The sequence below is a fragment of the Sporobolomyces koalae genome (assembly GCF_050403365.1).
Source record: "Sporobolomyces koalae JCM15063 DNA, S_koalae_JCM15063T_v1_ctg32, whole genome shotgun sequence".
NCBI classification, from domain to species: Eukaryota; Fungi; Basidiomycota; class Microbotryomycetes; order Sporidiobolales; family Sporidiobolaceae; genus Sporobolomyces; species Sporobolomyces koalae.
In genome coordinates, this window is record NW_027481739.1 from 1 (window position 1) to 17182 (window position 17182).

At 56.1% G+C, this 17182-nt stretch overlaps 5 protein-coding genes across 5 annotated transcripts; 2 read left to right on the forward strand and 3 right to left on the reverse strand.

Moving 5' to 3' along the window:
• Positions 1 to 4346: 4346 nt before the first annotated feature.
• Positions 4347 to 6121, reverse strand: JCM15063_004310 (uncharacterized protein; the record flags this gene model as incomplete). The annotated part of the gene is made up of 2 exons (XM_076680092.1): positions 4347 to 5260; positions 5329 to 6121. 2 exons carry the CDS (start codon positions 6119 to 6121, stop codon positions 4347 to 4349), a joined length of 1707 nt encoding a protein of 568 aa, XP_076532725.1.
• A 1027-nt stretch (positions 6122 to 7148) lies between these two features.
• On the reverse strand, positions 7149 to 9091 carry JCM15063_004311 (uncharacterized protein; the record flags this gene model as incomplete). Its single annotated transcript, XM_076680093.1, has 4 exons — positions 7149 to 7993; positions 8066 to 8446; positions 8526 to 8654; positions 8719 to 9091. 4 exons carry the CDS (start codon positions 9089 to 9091, stop codon positions 7149 to 7151), a joined length of 1728 nt encoding a protein of 575 aa, XP_076532726.1.
• Positions 9092 to 10279: 1188 nt separating this feature from the next.
• On the forward strand, positions 10280 to 12124 carry JCM15063_004312 (uncharacterized protein; the record flags this gene model as incomplete). The annotated part of the gene is made up of 1 exon (XM_076680094.1): positions 10280 to 12124. The coding sequence occupies one exon, from the start codon at positions 10280 to 10282 to the stop codon at positions 12122 to 12124; it is 1845 nt and encodes a 614-aa protein (XP_076532727.1).
• A 14-nt stretch (positions 12125 to 12138) lies between these two features.
• JCM15063_004313 (uncharacterized protein) lies at positions 12139 to 13016 on the reverse strand (the record flags this gene model as incomplete). Its single annotated transcript, XM_076680095.1, has 3 exons — positions 12139 to 12407; positions 12488 to 12853; positions 12932 to 13016. 3 exons carry the CDS (start codon positions 13014 to 13016, stop codon positions 12139 to 12141), a joined length of 720 nt encoding a protein of 239 aa, XP_076532728.1.
• A 1197-nt stretch (positions 13017 to 14213) lies between these two features.
• VPS45 (Vps45p) lies at positions 14214 to 16997 on the forward strand (the record flags this gene model as incomplete). Its single annotated transcript, XM_076680096.1, has 9 exons — positions 14214 to 14303; positions 14369 to 15190; positions 15255 to 15409; positions 15491 to 15656; positions 15727 to 15897; positions 15974 to 16081; positions 16158 to 16342; positions 16413 to 16619; positions 16688 to 16997. 9 exons carry the CDS (start codon positions 14214 to 14216, stop codon positions 16995 to 16997), a joined length of 2214 nt encoding a protein of 737 aa, XP_076532729.1.
• Positions 16998 to 17182: the final 185 nt, after the last annotated feature.

The following is a 17182-nucleotide window of genomic DNA, read 5'->3' on the forward strand; positions in this document are numbered from 1 at the left end:
ACCCTAACCCTAACCCTAACCCTAACCCTAACCCTAACCCTAACCCTAACCCTAACCCTAACCCTAACCCTAACCCTAACCGCAACGCTGACCAAAGTTTGCTTGACTGTGCGCAAGGGTGTACCGAAGTGCCGAGGCGAGCGCTGGTGCTCCGACGCAGTCGACAGGTCGAGAAAGGTGACGTGGTTTAAACGACGAGACCAGCGTCGTGGGCAGGCGCGAGGAAGACCGGAGGTACGTAGGCAAGTAGGCGAGACCAACTGGTGTTCCGTGTGAAGGGCAAAGCTAGGAGAGAACGAGGTCGAGAGAAGGTGAGAGGCAAGAGAGTGAGCGCGTGGGGTTGCGTGGGCGGCGAAAGTTCAAAGCCCGAGACTCGCGAGTCGGTTCGAGGCGTACGCTCGTCCCCCTCTTGTCGCTTTCCTCTTCTCTTACTTGTTCTGAACTGCTTCGTCTTTTCGCTACTTCGAGCTCACGAACACGTGCACGCTACTCCACCAAAGACTCGCTTGACTCGGAGCGCTCGAACCTCGGTACTCGAACCGAGCTCTTTTCAACTCTTCTGCCGAGTTCTTTGCTCTTTCGTTTTCCGGTTGTCTTGTCGCAGCTTAGTTCGTAGCCAACAACGGCGTGCTCGGCCAGTACTTTGGTGACAGTTCCAGGAGACTAGCTCGGTTGCTGTTTGTGCCCTCTCGCTCTTGAAAACTACTCTAGCGCTTTTGCTCTGTTGACTCTTCACAACCTCTCAAGTTCACGACTTGAAGCTCTTCACGGTGAACGAGCGAGACAAACGCGTTGAAGTGCGTTTAAAAGCCTTGCGTACCTGCAGCAGAGTACACTTGGACCGCCTGCTCGAGCAGAACCCTGTGCTCTGCGGTTTCACACTGTCACGTTGGCTGTTACCTTGTCGTCTCGAGCAGTGACACTCTTAGAACAGCGAGACCGACGTTGTTCCCAGCCACAACGACGCTCAAGGCGAAAAGGCGAGAACTACTGGTACCTCGGTCGAGTGCAAAGCTCGGAGAGAAAGAGGTAGAGAGCGGAAAGGGTAGCACGGAGACACCTGTCGCGAAGACAACTGTCGCTGAGACAACGGGAACGGCGACAACGGCACTGGTCGAGACAGCGAGGAGCGTGTGACGTAACGAACGGAGCAGGAGACCAGCGCAAAGACCGAGAACCAGGGTTAAACCAACTGCAGCAGAACAAAGGGCTACGACAACCGTGCTGCAGTCGTAAGAGCGTAGGTTTCAAGACTGCGCAGCAAACCAGTACGAAGCGACGAGAGGGTTGAAGTTTTGACGGTGCGCAGCGACGGAGACTGCACGACACGGGTTCTACACAGTGTTGCAGGACCAGAACGAAGCGAACGTGAAGGAAACGGCGTGTTGCGAGAGCCAGGGAGGGGTGACGAGAGGAGAGAGCAGAGAGGACAAACCAGAGAGCCGGCGCGAGCGGGTAAGTCCAAGGACCACCACGTCACGCTTCGCTCCGAGCCCTAGTAGTCGAGTCGAGTCAAGAGCGCAGACGGAGCGAGCCGAGAGAGTCGAGTGCAGCGAGTACAGGGCGACCCGAAACACGTAACGCGAGCCGAAACGACGGACGGCACCGCAACGCCGGCGTAAGTCGGGACGGCAAAGTTGAGGCTAGTTTGACTCTGCGCGAGGGCGTGCCGCGCCGAGAGCGAGTACTGTGACGAAGACGTGGTCGAGAACGGCGACGTGGTCAGACAGCGAGACCGGCGGCGTGGGTAGGCGCGAGGGTGGTCAGAGGCGAGCAGACAAAGGCAACTGGTGCCGCGTGTCGCCGGTACAGCTGGGAGAGGACAAGGCCGAGAGAGTGAGAGGGAAGAGAGCTGGTGGGGGCGAGAGAACGCGAGTCTGACCCCCACGCCGAAAACTGTGTGACGTGTCTCTGTCTTTTCGCTCGTTCGCTCGTGCGCTCGTGCTTTTCCCGTCTCTCTTCGCCACGCCGCTTGTACTTGGCAGCGGCTTGCTTGCGTGGAGCTCGCGTTCGAGAGGACCCCGGAAGACCAAGACTCGCTTGACTAAAAACGCCTGGACCTCGGAACTCGAACCGAGCTTTCTCTCTGCTTTTGTGTCCTCCACCTGTCGGGTCACCACTTGCGTCGTGACCGGCACGTGCTGGCCAAAACTGCCAAAGAACAGTTGAGGCTAGCCCGACTGTGAGCGAAGCGGTTGCGACTCGAGAGCAAGTTGTGCACAAGGGTCGTGCTAAAAAAGCGTCGCAGGTAGGCAAAACTTAGGAACGGTTAGCTGAGTAGGTGAGGGAGCGAGCGCAACCGGTACCTTGACTTTAGGACAAAGCTGGGAGACAACGAGGTCGACAAAGAGAGAGCGTCAGAGAAAAGCGTAAGAGGCTAGGGGCGCGAGTTTGTTTACGCAGTACGGGGCACGTTGTAAAGCGGCGGACCGGCGGGAAAAAGGGGTTAGGGCTAGGGCTAGGGCTACGGTTAGGCTTTCACTTCTGGTTGGGGTTAGGGACACGAGGGGGGAGGGGGGGAAAACAGTCGCGAAGAGCTTTGCACAAAAGCAGGCGAGTCACTCGCATTCCGATCGAGCAGACGTGTCAGTGGCAAACGTAGCAAGGCAAAACGCTGACCAGCGCAGAGACCGAGCCTCAAAGAGGAAAAATTGCAGCAGTACGAAGTGACAACCGTACCAGTTGTAGAACAAGAAAGCGGAAAAGAGCGTGGAGGGAGTCAAAGAGCCTAGAGAGCGCAGAGGGCGTAGAGGACGCGCGGTGCAGAACGGCTTGAGGGAACAGTACGAAGCGAACGTGAACCAAGCGGCGGGTTGCGAGGACCGGGAAACGGTGGGAAGAGAGGAGCCAGGAGAGAGAGCGAACCAGGAAGCCAGCCAGAGCGAAAAATTCCAGACATTACGGCCACTCCAGCACCACTACAACCCCAACAAGTCGAGCCGAGTCGAGAGCGACAAACGCGAGAAAGTCAAGTCGAGACGCGGACCGCGACCGGCGCCAACGGGCACCGCAGCGCTTGGCGGAGCGTAAGTTGACAAGGCAAAGTCGGAACTAGTCCTACTGTGTGCAAGGGTGGACCGAGTCGAGAGCGAGTGCTGCGACGGGAGCGTGGTCGAGGGCGGCGAGTGGTCGAACAACGAGCCCGAAGTTGTGGGGAGGCGTAAGGAAGAAAACAGGTGAGAAGGCTAGGGCAGCCGTAGCCGGAGACCGAGCGCAGAGTTGACAGAGAGCGAGGTCGGGAGAGGGTGAAAGGGAGAGAGCGAGTAGGGGGCAGGCCTCGGAGAGACGGTGTGTCACGTGACGCGCGTCTCCGGTTTTGGGTGTTCGCTCGTGTTCACTTTTCTGTCTCTCTCCGTCACGCTGCTTGAACTAGTAGCGGCTCTACTGTCTCGTACTCCCGTTCGCGAGCCCGCGACAGCACCGCGACTAGCTTGACTTCGAACGCATGGACCTCCCAACCGAGCTCTTTAGCTTGCGTTCTCGCCTCTCGCGTCCTGCAACTGTCTTGTCACAAGTTGCTTCAACAACGGTACACGCTTGCGAGAGACAGCAAAGCACAGTGGAGGCTTACCAGACTGTGCGCAAAAGCGAGTTCCACAAGGGGAGTCGAGGTCGAAACGGTAATGTGGTCAAACAGCGAGACCGGCCGGGTGTGAAGGAGCAAGGGAGACCACAGGCGAGTAAGTGAGTAAGCGAATGCAAGGAGCTCCTGAGGTTGTGGGCAGAGTCGAGAATACACGAGCTCGAGAGAGGGTAAAAGGGAAAACAGTCAGAGGGGGCCGAGTTCGCTGCGGGTCCAGGTGAGTTATTCAGCTGAGTGTCGGCACAAGAGGAAGAGTCAGGGTCAGGAGCAAGGTTAGGCTGGTCAGGTGGAGCATAGTGAAAGGAGATGGCGAAATTTATCAGTTTCGCATACAAGCGGGCGGGTGACTGGCATTCAATGAAGCGTGCCCCGTGACTGTAGGCGTCAGCGTAGCTCGATGAGAAAGGTATGGGGCCCTAGGGTCGACAATCAGTGTAAGCGGAAACGACTGTCGAGTGTTAGGTCGTTTCCACCCTCGCAATCCGTGTCAACCCTGAACGCCTTGAGCTTGCATTCATTCGTTGCAGCAAAAAATCGACCTTGACCTGAATCACGACGGTCTTCGACTCCGCTCTCGTCGATATTTACGCGAGTGGCGGCCGTTGATTGAGCTCAACGAGGTCCGTGGCGATGAGAGTCTGTGTGGCATTTGTTTTCGATCGGTCGCCTTGCTACGCTGACACTCTGACTGCTTCGCTCTTCGATCTCCAAGAAACAGGAGCAATCAAGCCGTTGATATCTATGTCAATCGGAATATGCTTTTTCACTCTATTTCCTGTTCTGATTCCGAATCCGCATCTCGCATCTTTTCGCCCCGGTATGTTTTCCGTTTCATACTAGATGGTTGGTTAAGCTCTGCATGATACTTGTGGCTGATCATCCACCAGCTTGCGTCCTCCGGAGGGACCCGGTCCTCTGCTTGCGCTTTCTCCCGTCGAGGGATATGGCGCCGGGAGGTATCCTGGAATGCGTCGAGCGTTTTGAAAAATTTCTTGAGCTTGTGAGAACGGTAACTTGGGCGGACCACGGCAAGAGTTGTCGTCGGTTTCGATCTCCACGGCGTCGCGCTGTCGACCTCGCTTTCTTCCGAGCTCATGTAGTCGGGGTTCAGCGCGTCTCTGAACGATGGATCGAGGAAGGGGGTAAGCGGATGGGCTGTATCGAGATTTGACAGTGCTCCTTGTTGATGGGCTGTGTCGAGATTGGACAGTGCTTCTTGCTGCTGTGCATCGTACAGTTTCGTGCGTATCCTACACTTGGTAGTCTTGCGTGCTCGGCGCCTTCGAAGGCGATCAAATGGTGCCAGGTCCCTGCGAGAACGTGCTGTCGACTCCTCTGCTAGCTGTCGACCGTATCTGACGTGCAGCGTCAGAAAGTGCGAGTCGATTGCGCGAGATTTGAGTTCGGGAGAGTAAGTGTTCGACGTTGGTTGCGTGTCCTCCTCCATTTTGTCGAGCACCGCTCGAGCGAAGCGAGCGTTCACAGGTGACTCCTGCACGGTGAGGGAGAAGTCGGGTAGCCATTCGCCGTGAAGGCATGAGGGTCGATCGTCGGAAACGAGGTCGGGGTCGAGTTCGGGAAAGCGAGCCGGCAACGGGTCTGAATCGACTAAAGGGGCGAGCTTCTTGAACGTTTCATGCACGATCTTTTTGAGACGAAGAGGAATTTTCAACGCGTCTGCGAATAAGCAGCGCCGAAAATCAGCCAGCGTCTCTCGAGCAAAAGATGTAGAGTCGGAACCGTACCCGGGGTCTGCGCGTGCCGAGGGTCCCCATTCTGTCTCTGAGCCCCTTCATCCCCTGCACGTTCCTCTCTCTCGTCGAATGCCTGCTGTAACTTCGCGATATCCCGTTTGACGCCCTTGACCGTTTCCTCTAATCTGAGCCTAGCAATCTCGTGTCTGCCTAAATCTGTCTTGATGTGCGCATTTTCCCGCCGTATCTCGTCAAGCTGTCTGTCTCGAGCCGCGACCATCATTTCCAGCTTTTGAATCGTGGCCGAGACCAGTTTTGAGTTGTCCTTCTCTTTCCGCTCTTCTCGGTCTCGCTTGTTGTGTCGTTCATCCGATTGAGCCAGACGGTGCTTGACTTCTTCGAGCTCCTCGAGGATCCGATTGTTGGAGACAGTGAGAGACTCGACAAGGTCCGTGGTCGCCGTCGCCTTTCGAGGTGCGAGGCTGACGATGGTCTCCGGAGCGGATCCTCCGCCTCCTTGTTCTTCAACCGGGAGAGAGTTCTGATCGATTCGCTCCAACGGTGGTCGCCCTGGACCTGGAGCGAAAGTCGAAGCGGGAGTCAAAGCGGATGTCGAAGCGAGAGCCGAAGCGGGTGCCTCGAGACGCGGTCGCTTCGAGGAAACGGATGCGGGTTCCGGTTCCTCGAGCTGGCGCTGCTTCGTGATCTGAATCGGATGGTAGTCCTTGTCGTGTTCCGGCTCGCAGGCTGCGGAGAGACTTGCGTTTTCGCCTGTGCCGTCCCCGTGGTCGTCCGCTGCGTTCTGAGGAGCTGGGGGAAGATCGGCCTCTGCTTCCTGTACCATTTGGAGGAATCGAGATGCAAGTCGGAGTCTCTCCCGTTTTTGATGCGCCTTTAGGGTTCTCCGCGTCAGTAGACGATTGGGCCAGGGCAGATCCTCGCAGACCAAGCAGTCGCAAACAACTCTGTCAGGCTGTAGCGACCGAGAGTCAGTCAACCGATCCTGACGTATACAGATAGGTATACTCACCGGAATATCGAAAGGTTGATTGTCGGCAGTAGTCGGTTGGAGAGGGCGAGGCATGGCTAGTTGAGAAGATTGAGAGGAAGAGGGTGCGAGCCTGAAGTCGATCTGACGCAGTAGTGGGTATGATGTAATTGTTTTGACCAAGTTGTTCCATGTTGTTCTTGGGACTGAGCTGTCCAGGCTGGACAGAGATGGTACAGACGTCTGTGCAGCGCCTGTGCAGCGCTGGATAGCACTCATTCCCTTTTCAACCCCCGCCCGTCTCGAGCCGTCTCTACCACCTATCTGACATCATCTGCATCTTGGCCAATCACTCAGACAACATTGCAAGTTCTTTGACGCGAGCGGATCACCCGCGTAGGCGTCTGTAGACCTTGATCAACAAGATATCCGACACCTCGACTCCAACCTCGCCGCGCCATTTCTTGCGGCCGACTTGATCGCGCAAACAGCTACTACTCCCTCAAGGTTCGAGCGGCCGGGCTACTGTCTAGCGCGAAGGACGAACGCGACCAAGACCCTGGTGGTGTGCGTCATCGGTTCGTGGTCGGGATCATCGCTCGAGGTGCGCGCCTCTGATTCGCGGTCCGAGCTGTGTATCTCTCGCTAGACAGTATGATAGATCTCGGTATAGAAAAATATTGCAGAATAGAACAAAGGGAGACATGATGAATTTTAAGGGCAGAGAGAGGGAGAGAGAGTCAGAAGTCCAGGCGCTACAAGTTGTTCGGTGAGAAATGAGACAAAGACAGAGGGTCACAAATGTATGGAGGAAAAAACGAGCAGCAAGAAAGAGAAAGAGAGAACGGGGTATCTTGGTATAAGTGTGGAGAGGGGAGAGGGTTCAGTGCCTCTTGTGCTGTTTGGCCATACCACCAACCTTGCGCTTCTGGTTGACGAGGTGCCATTCGAGCGCGGCGCTAGTCTTGTGCGCCGCGGCATCTCGAACCGAACGGATCGAGTCGGCTTCAGATTTTCTGTTGCGTAGCGGCGCATGCGAAATGGCCGGGGACGACACAGGCGAAGCTGCCGGCGAAAGCGTGTCGGCAATAGCGACCGGAGACTGCGAAGCGGGAGCGACTGGGGTCTCTGCAGCAACGGGAGGAACGGGCACGTCGGTGGCCGGAGGGGCAGATCCGTTGCCCGTGGCAAGTCCGATTCGGCCAGCAAAGTTCGGAGGCAAGAGTTTGCCCGTCGGGGTAGGAGGAACGAGCGTCGCAGTAGGGGTCGCCACTTGGATCGAGGGGTTCAACAAGTTTGTGTTTTGTCCAATCGGAGGAAGGCCGGAAGAGGGACTGTTGTCTTGAATGATCGATTTGCCCCATACCCACCTCTTTGCGTTCTCTGCAGGCGAGGTCTCGGCGGCCGCATCGACAGCAGCCTGAGTCGCGGTAGCCTGGTGATAGACTTGAGCGAGCGCGTCGAGTTCAGACTGAATCTTGACGAGGAGCGATTGGATCGCAGGGCCTCCGACCATCGCCGTGGCAGGCGAAGTCAGGTCTGCGACCGCAGCCGAAAGAGTCGAAGATGCCGAAGCGACGATCTGTGCGGCCTGTTCGGCACCGTTTTCCTGTCCGGCAGTGCTCGGAGTCTCGACTGGGACGGAGACGCTCGAGGTTGTCGTGGCGGCGACAGGAGGGAACGACGGAGGCGTGAGCTGCGCTACGGGCGTGTTGAGAGCGATCGTGGCTGCAGAGTAAAAGGCGGGTCAGTCATATAAGACACATCGGGCAAGAGCGAATGAAATACCGGGCTCACTACCGCTGCTGAGCAGATTGGCGTTGTCTCCAACGGGAGGTACGTTCTCGTCTCCATCCTGAATGATTGACGTGGCCCAAATGTATCGCTTGTCCTTGGCAGCGGCCGGAGTCTGCGCGGCGGCAGGGGTGGTCGTGTGAGCAGGCTTCTTGCGATTCGCGAGCAATCGACGCGCTGCGGCAGAGGACGACGAAGCCGCGGGAGGCGTTTGGCTCGAAGACGAAGAGACAGCGGGAGGAGTCTGACTCGAGGACGAGGACGACGAGGGTGAGGGAGCAATAACCGCTTCAGTCGAAGCAACGGAGAGCGGAGGGAACGACGGCGCGACAAGGGGCGGGAACGAAGGCGCGACAAGGTTTGCGTCTGGCGTGTTGACGGGAGCAGCTAAACACAACCGCATACAAGCTGTTCAGACGCATGGCTCTGGGAGAATGAAAGGAGAAATGTCGAAAACGAAGCTCACGGATTAGATAGTTGGCGTTCTGGCCGATCGCTGGGACGTCTGACGCAGCAGGCGTGTCGTCCTGAATGATGGCCGTTCCCCAAACCCATCGCTTCTCGTCATGCTTCTTGCCAAAAGACTTTTCTTGACCTGCCCCACAAGAGGTTGATCAGGATACCCTGCTCCCCGAGCGAACATGAGGGTCTCGACTCACCCTTCTTCTTGGAATGCTTGTCAGAATCAGCGTTGGATCCTTTACGAGACTTGGCATCCGACGACGAGCTGCTGTCGTGCACAGGGTGCGGGCGACCGAGAGTTTTCGCGACCTTCTTGTCTCCCTTGTGTTCAGCGGCGTATTGACGGTGCGCTCGAGGGGACGAATTTGTGGCCCCGTGGTACGAAGCACCCTTGTCCGAGTAGTCGAGTTCGGATGACGAATCTCTCAACGCGCGCTTGTCGTGCTGTTCGTGCTTCTTGGTCTGCATGCGTTCGAGCAAGGCTTCGAGCGCTCCGCCCTCATCCTTCTTGGCGGATGCGAGAGTCGCAGCGGTCGTGAGCGAGAGGGCGACAAGGGTAGCGGTCCGCATGATTCGTGTCGAGGGATTCCGATGGTTCTGAGTGAATCGAGGAATTTGATACAATGTCCAAGTCAGGCTCAGCAAGCGTTGAAGCAGAAACGAGCGAAGATTGGGTCGAGAGAGGGTCGATCGGCGAGGTGCACCGGGTCGCTGCGGCGAAGGCGAGAGAGAGCGGCACCGGTTGTGGACGGCGAGACCTTGGAGTAGTCGGAGTAAGTGACGAACGGGTCGACGGGGTGGTGCGCTAGGCTAGCAACCGAGCGCGAGAACTGCCAGAGCGGAGTGGACGAAGACAGAGAAACGAGGCGAGGCGAGAGGGTAAATGAAAAAGCACTAGGTAGCTAGAGCGTAGGCAGAGGCCTCTGTGGGAAGCCAGGGACGCTGAATGAACAAAGGATCGACGTGCGACATGGCCGGGTTCGGAAGCAGTTGCCGCGTTGAGCAGGACTGCGTGGGCGCGACAATTTCCTGAAGCGGCGAAACCCGTCACTCTAATCCGAGGTCGAGAGCTGCCCCGGGTCGTCGGGCGCGTCGATCAGGCAGGTGTGCAGCGTTCGCCTGGTTGCTAGCAGGTTGATCCTGCAGCATTTGCGGGCGTGATTGCGTTCGAGAAGCGCTCCGGCACGTCCAATTCATGAGTTGCGCTGCGAGCGACTTCAGCTCGCCTCTGACGGTCCTCTCGCTCACTCGTTGGTCTCGGTGACCTAAGCATTCAAGATGCGATCGAGCGAGCGGTGAGATCGATTTTTGTCTGCACGAAGTGCATGGTGTTTGCGCCTCCGAAGGTCGTCGACGTTCAGGCCGGCTTGGGTACCCCGACCCCTTTCTCCCGTACTCCAAGCTGTTCATCGGTAGTCAGCGAGAGTCGACTCGAGTGTGCTAATGTCGACGCGGAAGAGCTCTCGCTCGGAGGCTTTCTCGCTCGGGTTCGAGCTCTGATGCTGGGTCTTGTCCGAGGCTATTCTGCAGCTCTGGTCAGCCTCCTGCTGTGTGGCGGTTTGATAGGGAGACGTGTTCGTTGCAAGGACCTGCGGCAACTCCGGCCCCGCTCAGATCGCTTTTCGCACTGCCCTCGTTCCCTTTCTGCGTCCGCTCGTTTCTTGTCTTTCCCCCATCGCAAGCTCATCCAGACGATCCAAGGTACGTTGTATCCCAGGCAGCTACGGCATTCTCTTTGCTGATTCTGTTCCTCCAGATATGGCTCCGACTGCAAGGCCCTCGAAAGAAGACCGTTCCGTGCAGGAGCGTGTCGAAATCCCTCTTGACCGTCTCGATCGCACTCGAGACATCCTCAAGCACGATTGCACGCGTCAGGATCAATTCGGGACACTCGCACTCGGGATCGTCGAGCGCAGCCTGAAAGACTTGTTGCCCACCATCAAACTCGTCGAGCAATCAAGAGACACTCTCCCCTCGTCCGCAAACGACCGTTCGTCCACCATGAACGGCACAGATCGTCGAGATGACCAGGTTTCACCTCAAAATGACGTCCCTGCAAGTGCCGCAAGGTCGTTTGCTTCTTCTCGATCACCTGCTTCTCGCCCGCTTCCCGTTTCGCGTCCCGTCTCGAGCCTTGACTTGAGTAATCCCTTCGCCTCGACAACGACGAGGAGGATATCGATACCCAACGCTTCGAAGCGTGCCGACGTGAGCGACCATGAGCAATCGCCCCGCACTGACCGCACCCGCTCGCATCGCTCTCGAGCTCGACTCGAACAACCGGCCATTCGAACCGAGGAGAGTCGCAGAGCCCTCGAGATGGCTTCCGCTCCCCCGGAGATTTCCGATGACGACTACCAACACCGTCGAGCGAGATCGACCCCGTCAGTGACCAGGAAGAGACGAGAAACCCCCAAACCGGTACCCAAGCTCGACCAGGCTCGAGTGACTGAACGAATCGCAATCGAGTCGGATCAAGCGACCCGAGCGGCGCTAGTTCAAGTCTCGCGAGCGTACCACAAGATCATTGAGCCAATCTTGTATGGCTCGATCGTGATTGATTCGGTTGCTCGAGTCGATCGGCTCGTTGCGAGCCTCGACTCTGTACGAGGCGGCCAAGTCAAGTCACTCGAGATTGTTCCGCTCGGTGCAAACCCTGCGTCATTCATGTCGTCCCTGCAAGCACTCGTCAATCTCCTCCCTCATCTTGAACGGTTCGAGGAAGACCTGACTCGATCTGAATGGGATGTACAAACCGTTTCGACAACTTCGCTCGAATACCCGCTCGTGGTCGGCTCAGTCCCCCGCACCATTTCGACCTGGACTAGTCACCGATGCTGGTGGGAGATTGGCGCTATTCATGCTCTCGTTGAATCGCAACCCATGCTCCAGCACCTCACGTTCAAAGGTGCCGCGATGGACCGAGACTGGCACGGATCGCGACTGTACTCGAACCTGACGAAAGCGCCACCGTCAAGTCGCATCGAATCGCTTCGAGTCGACCAAGTCATGCACGAAGACACCCTCTCGGTCTTGATCCTGCTGTGCAAGAACCCAGGGTTCCGTTCGTTGACGATCGGGTTCCAGTCGATCGGCCCTTCCGACGACGACACTCCGTTGTCGTCAATCCCGTTCGCGCTCGCACCAATTGGTCAAACCCTCACTTCGTTGACCCTGTTTGCGCCGGCATCAGTCTCGAGTTCGAAAATCAGCGAAGATCCGAGTACTCTCGTCCGTGATCTCGTCGACAAGTTGACAGTCCTCGAGCACCTCTCGATTCGAGAGACATATCCTTCCGTCCCGATCACGACTGGCATGTCGACGTTGAACGATTTGCCACGAACGCTCATCAAGTTTGAAGCCGAGTGCTTGTTCTCGATCTCGACCGAAGACGTTCTTGGATGGTTGAGATCAGCAGACGAGGTGCCCCGAGCACTTGCTTCGCTCAAATTGGAATGGGTCAAAGTCAAACCAGAGGAGGAAGAGGAAGCATGGTACCGAGCGAGACATGTGAGCAAGATTGAACGCGAGGGTCAAGAACTCGGGATCGAATGTGTGCTCAGCACGACAAGTGTCACCGGGACCCCGATTTCAAATGTCTAGAAGAATCTATGTTTTTATTGCTTCAGTTTCTTGTGGGCTACACCTGGATCGCCTTCTGGAGGCTGGAGTTGCTGTTTCCGTTTCTTTTTGCGCTTCTTCTCTCCTGGTTCTCCCGTCGCATCCTCCCAGACGGTCATGTCAAACCCAGCGAGTTGACCTGGTTTGAGGGTCAACGCCTCTCGCAACAGGGTTGAATCGGGCACGGTGAGAGGCGGACATGGGACCGGATCCGGATTCATGACCAAATGCGTCAAGTACTCGTCCTTTTTGATTGAATTTCTCCCTTTCGAGTTGCACGTCCACAGAGTCAGAATGTGTGTCGTGTACACTGCGCAAACAGTGAGTAAACCGAGAGTTGCTTACCGAGGATGTCTTGTACGAGGTGCGCGTAATTCTTCTCCATCTTGACCCGTTTCACTTTCGCGGTGGGAACTTCTCCCGCAGAAGTGAATTTGATTCCTCCGAGGGTAATTTTGAACCCTCCCGGAGTCGGCATCGCGGGAGAATCGGGAGCTTGCTTCTCCTTGCCTTTGATCGACACCTGACCTTTGATGGCCGTCGGGGGTACGACGCTGGGCGAGTTGGCATTGCTTGGGGGTTCGCCTGCTGCTGCTGCGGTGGTGGTCGGGGTCGGAGGGAGGTACGGACGCAGGAACGTGTTGTACAAGGTATCGAGTTCAAACAACGAGATGAGGTCGTCGGTACCACTCAGCGACGAAGGATGAACATCTACGAGTAGTGCGTCGCGTGCGCTTGCAGAAGTCAGTGACGAGCGAAGTGAGAGACGGGACGAAGTAGTGAACGCACTCGTCGGTTGCAGCAAGTACCGCGAATAGTCGAGAGCGTCACTTCGTGTCGACGATGGACCGGCTGTCGGCGGGGTTGGATCCATCGTGCAGTGATGCGAAGGAACAACGAGAAAGAGTAGTTGACACGATCGTTCCCCCTCTTTCCGTTTGCCCGGCACTCGGCATTTCCCACTCGTCGAGATGGTCGACGCAGATGCTCAAGCCAAAATTGACGCGTTGCTTAAACGTGCGATCGAGCTGTCCCGCGAGTTGTCCGATGAGCCGATACACCGCACGTGGCTCGAGTTGCAACAAACGATCAATGATCCTCGGTGCCGCATCCCTCTCTCTCTCTTGGACGATTTGGGCTGCCACTGACTCGTATTTGTCTCAAGACTAGACGGCTGGGCGAGCTAACCCGTCACCCTCGATTGGAACGAATTTATGCGTGCGAATTCAACCCGCTCGTACGCTCGACTTGGGGGTCCGTCGAGCGCTACCTGAAACATCAAGTCGCGTTCTCCGTTACTTCGTCCGAGCGAGGGTACTGGCACTTTGATCGGCCGCAACGAGCTCGTCCTGTCGATGTAGGCGAGACTTGGAGGGTGAGATTAAACGACTGGACGTATTCAATCCCGCGCGATATCCAGTTGAGTATCCTTGCATCTTGGAGTATCACAAGAGAGACTCATCAATGCTTTTGATTGAACCCAGACATTACGTCGTGTGGGTCAACTCGCCCTTATTTCACCCAGATCTTTGCGACGACGACTCGGACGATCGCGACAGTTGGCAATTTGTCCAAACGAACGGAGTGTCCGGTCTGATCGACCCGGCGACACAAACAATCACCTCGAACGAGCTAGAACCACAGGAGCGCGGACCAGGTCGAGAGATAGCCAAATTTGTACGCTGGCGATGGCCCGACTCGGAAACTGCTTGGTACCCGTTTCTTCGCTGCTGTTGCTGTGCGTGCGAGGTTCTGACTTTTGGTCGTTCGCGCTCTAGGTTTGCGAATCCCCCTAGATTGCAATCGGTGCCCGGATTGGCCCACTTTCACGTCATGGTCAAGATTGCATAGAATAGACTTTGAATACAATTTCATAAACGCATGTTGAACGATTGTGTATTGCTCGCGTTCTCATCATCGAGCCTGAATCCGGTCCCGGATCTCTCACACGCGCCATACACTCTAGCGCGGCTGCAACGAACCGATAACCCCGCTGTGTGAGGAGAGAAGCGATCCCCACTCTCGGCCGCCGTCACGCTCGCTGCTCATCGCACACCGCTTCCGTTCAACTATGGACTGCTTCAAGGCAGTGCATCAGTACCTTGACAAGATCGTGACCAACACTCGAGGCATCAAGATCCTCTTGCTCGATCAAGACACCGTAACCGCTCTTTCTCTCTCTCGCGTCCATGTGTGCTCGTACTGAACCCTCGCTCATCGTGATAGACTCCGATCGTCAGTTTGGTCACGACCCAATCAAACCTGCTGCAACACGAGATCTACCTGACGGATCGCATCGACAATCCCGCACGACGATCGACCGGCACTGCAGCTTATCCTCCCACTGCGTCGACCCCGTCCGCAGCAGGAGAGAGGCTCCCGCATCTCAAATGCGTAGCAATCCTGAGACCGACGGAAGAATCGATCGCGGCGTGCGAACTTGAACTCGCGCAGGGGAAATACGGCGGGTACTGGTTGTACTTTACAAACTGTCTGACCAAGATGCAGATTGAACGGTTGGCCGAAGCCGATCGATTCGAACTCGTGCAAGAAGTTCAAGAGTACTTCCTCGACTATTCTCCCCTGACTTCGTCCCATTTCTCGCTGTCGATCGTGCCGACTCCGTTGCATCCCGACCCGACCTTTCGCACGTACCCGTTGTACGGCTCAACTCCGCAAGAGTGGTCTCCAAACTCTCCCAGCTACCACCTGCATCTGTCGAGTCTCACGGCGCTGTTGCTCTCGCTCAAAAAGAAACCCGTGATCCGGTACGAACGCATGTCAAGCCTTGCAGCGAGACTCGGTCAAGATCTCGAACGCACGATCAACTCGCCTGCCTCAGCTTCGAGCACCGACGAGTCTCGAGGGTTGTGGGAGTTTCGTAGGAGCGAGAAACAACCCGTGTTGGTCCTGTTGGATCGCAGGAACGATCCGGTCACTCCGTTGTTGACTCAGTGGACGTACCAAGGCATGGTGCACGAGGAACTCGGGATCGTCAACGGTCGAGTATCCCTCTCGGACGCTCCCGACATTCGCGAAGAACTCAAAGTACGAGTTCTTTCTCTGCGCTTCTTTCCGAGGCTGACGCACATATCGTACCTGTACTTTCAAGGAACTCGTCTTGTCTCCCGAGCAGGATCAATTCTTCAAAAAGACCATGTACGACAATTTCGGAGATCTCGGTGCGCATCTAAGCGAGTACGTGAACGAGTATGGCAAATCGAGTCAAGCCGGAAAGAAGCTCGAGACTGTCAAAGACATGAAACGGTAATATTCTTCCTCTCGCTCGCTGGATCCATGGTTCCAAGCTGAGACAAGTTTCCCCCTTTCCTCGAAAACGTAAAAAAGGTTTATTGACGAGTATCCCGAGTTCAAGAAACTCGGTTCGAACGTATCGAAACACGTTGCGCTTGTGGGAGAGCTGTCGAGGCTGGTTGAGAAACGCCAACTGCTTCAAGTGAGCGAGCTCGAACAAAGTTTGGCCGCGAACGAGAGTCACTCGCAAGATTTGCGGGCAAGTCTTTCCCTCTCTCTCTCTTTTCTTCTTTTTTTTTCATTGGATCCTTACGCTTCGATCCCATCAGGCGGTACAAAGTGCGATCGAGGCTCCGAGTGCTGAAAATGGAGGAGGAATCTCGAAAGCGTCGAAACTGAGACTCGCGATTCTGTACGCGCTGAGGTACCAGAAACTACCTCAGAACCAGATCCACCAGATTGTCGAACTCTTGCAGAGACAGGGCGTCGAAGATGCCGAGGTGAGCGCCTTCTTCCGCTTTGCCCTGAACCCGCGCGCGCAGAGAACCTGATCTCGATGACTCTCGGGGTCTCCAGATGGTCAACATCATGTTGAGCTTCGCGGGAGCCGATCAGAGACAAGATGATCTGTTTTCGAACGAGAATTTCTTCAGTCGAGGCAAATCCGCACTCAAAGGGCTCAAAGTAAGTCCCCGCGCGCTCTCTCACTTCCCGCTCTCTTGCTCGCCATCTACCCAAACTGATCCGGGTCGTATATCAGGGCGTCGAGAATGTCTACACGCAGCATAAACCGCATTTGGCCGAGACTCTCGATCTCTTGTTGAGGGGCAGGCTCAAGGAATCAAGTTATCCGTTCGTCGATCCTCCCGCTCAAGGAACGATGGGTCAAGGCCAACTGTACCAGCAATCTTCTACATCAGGGGTAGGAGGAGGAGGTCAACCCAGGTAAGGCTCCCGCCGTGCTTGATGTGCGACGACAGGAGTTTCTGACGAGGGAGCTTTCGCTTGCAAACAGACCGCAGGACATTATCGTGTTCATCATTGGAGGCACGACCTACGAGGAAGCGAGATATGTCGCTCAACTGAACCAACAGTTTGAAGCGGGTCAAGGATTGTCGAGCTCGGTTGGACCTGCTGCTACAGGTTCGAGAGATGGGAACGGACAGATCGGGATCGGTACGAGAATCATCTTGGGCGGAACTTGCGTGCTCAACAGCAAGATGTGAGTCACGTTCTGCCTTTTTGTTTCGTTCATGTCGTGTGTTAACCCTGACGTATCTGCTGGTTTAGGTTCCTGCAAATGGTCCGAGATGCTTCCTTCTCGTTCCCAGCTTCAACGATAGCACCTATCGGCACTAGTCCCCCAACCTTGTCACGCCCAAGTCCACCAAGTACAACTTCAACGCGGACCCCGGTACCTCTTCCTGCTGCATCGTCGACTGCCTCGAACAATTATGCACTCAATCTCGGTCCCGTCTCGCTCAACGTTGACCAACGAGTAGGCAACACGCTCGAAGCCGCAACGGATGCCGCACGGGACGGGTTGAAAGACTTGTTTGGAAAAGTTCGAAGCAAAGTCGACGGAGTTCGATTGAACTGAAAGCACTGAACCTCGTCGTCGATGTTCTTGGGAGTACAAGAGGTGCACCTTTTTCTTATCACGCAGTACTTGTTGTAATTAGATTGTCGAGTAAAAGACTTCGGGTTTTCTCCTGTGGTTCTCGAGCATGTCTGCGAGAGAATTCCTCGCCGGGAAAACCTTTCTTCTCATCCCCTTTCTCTTTC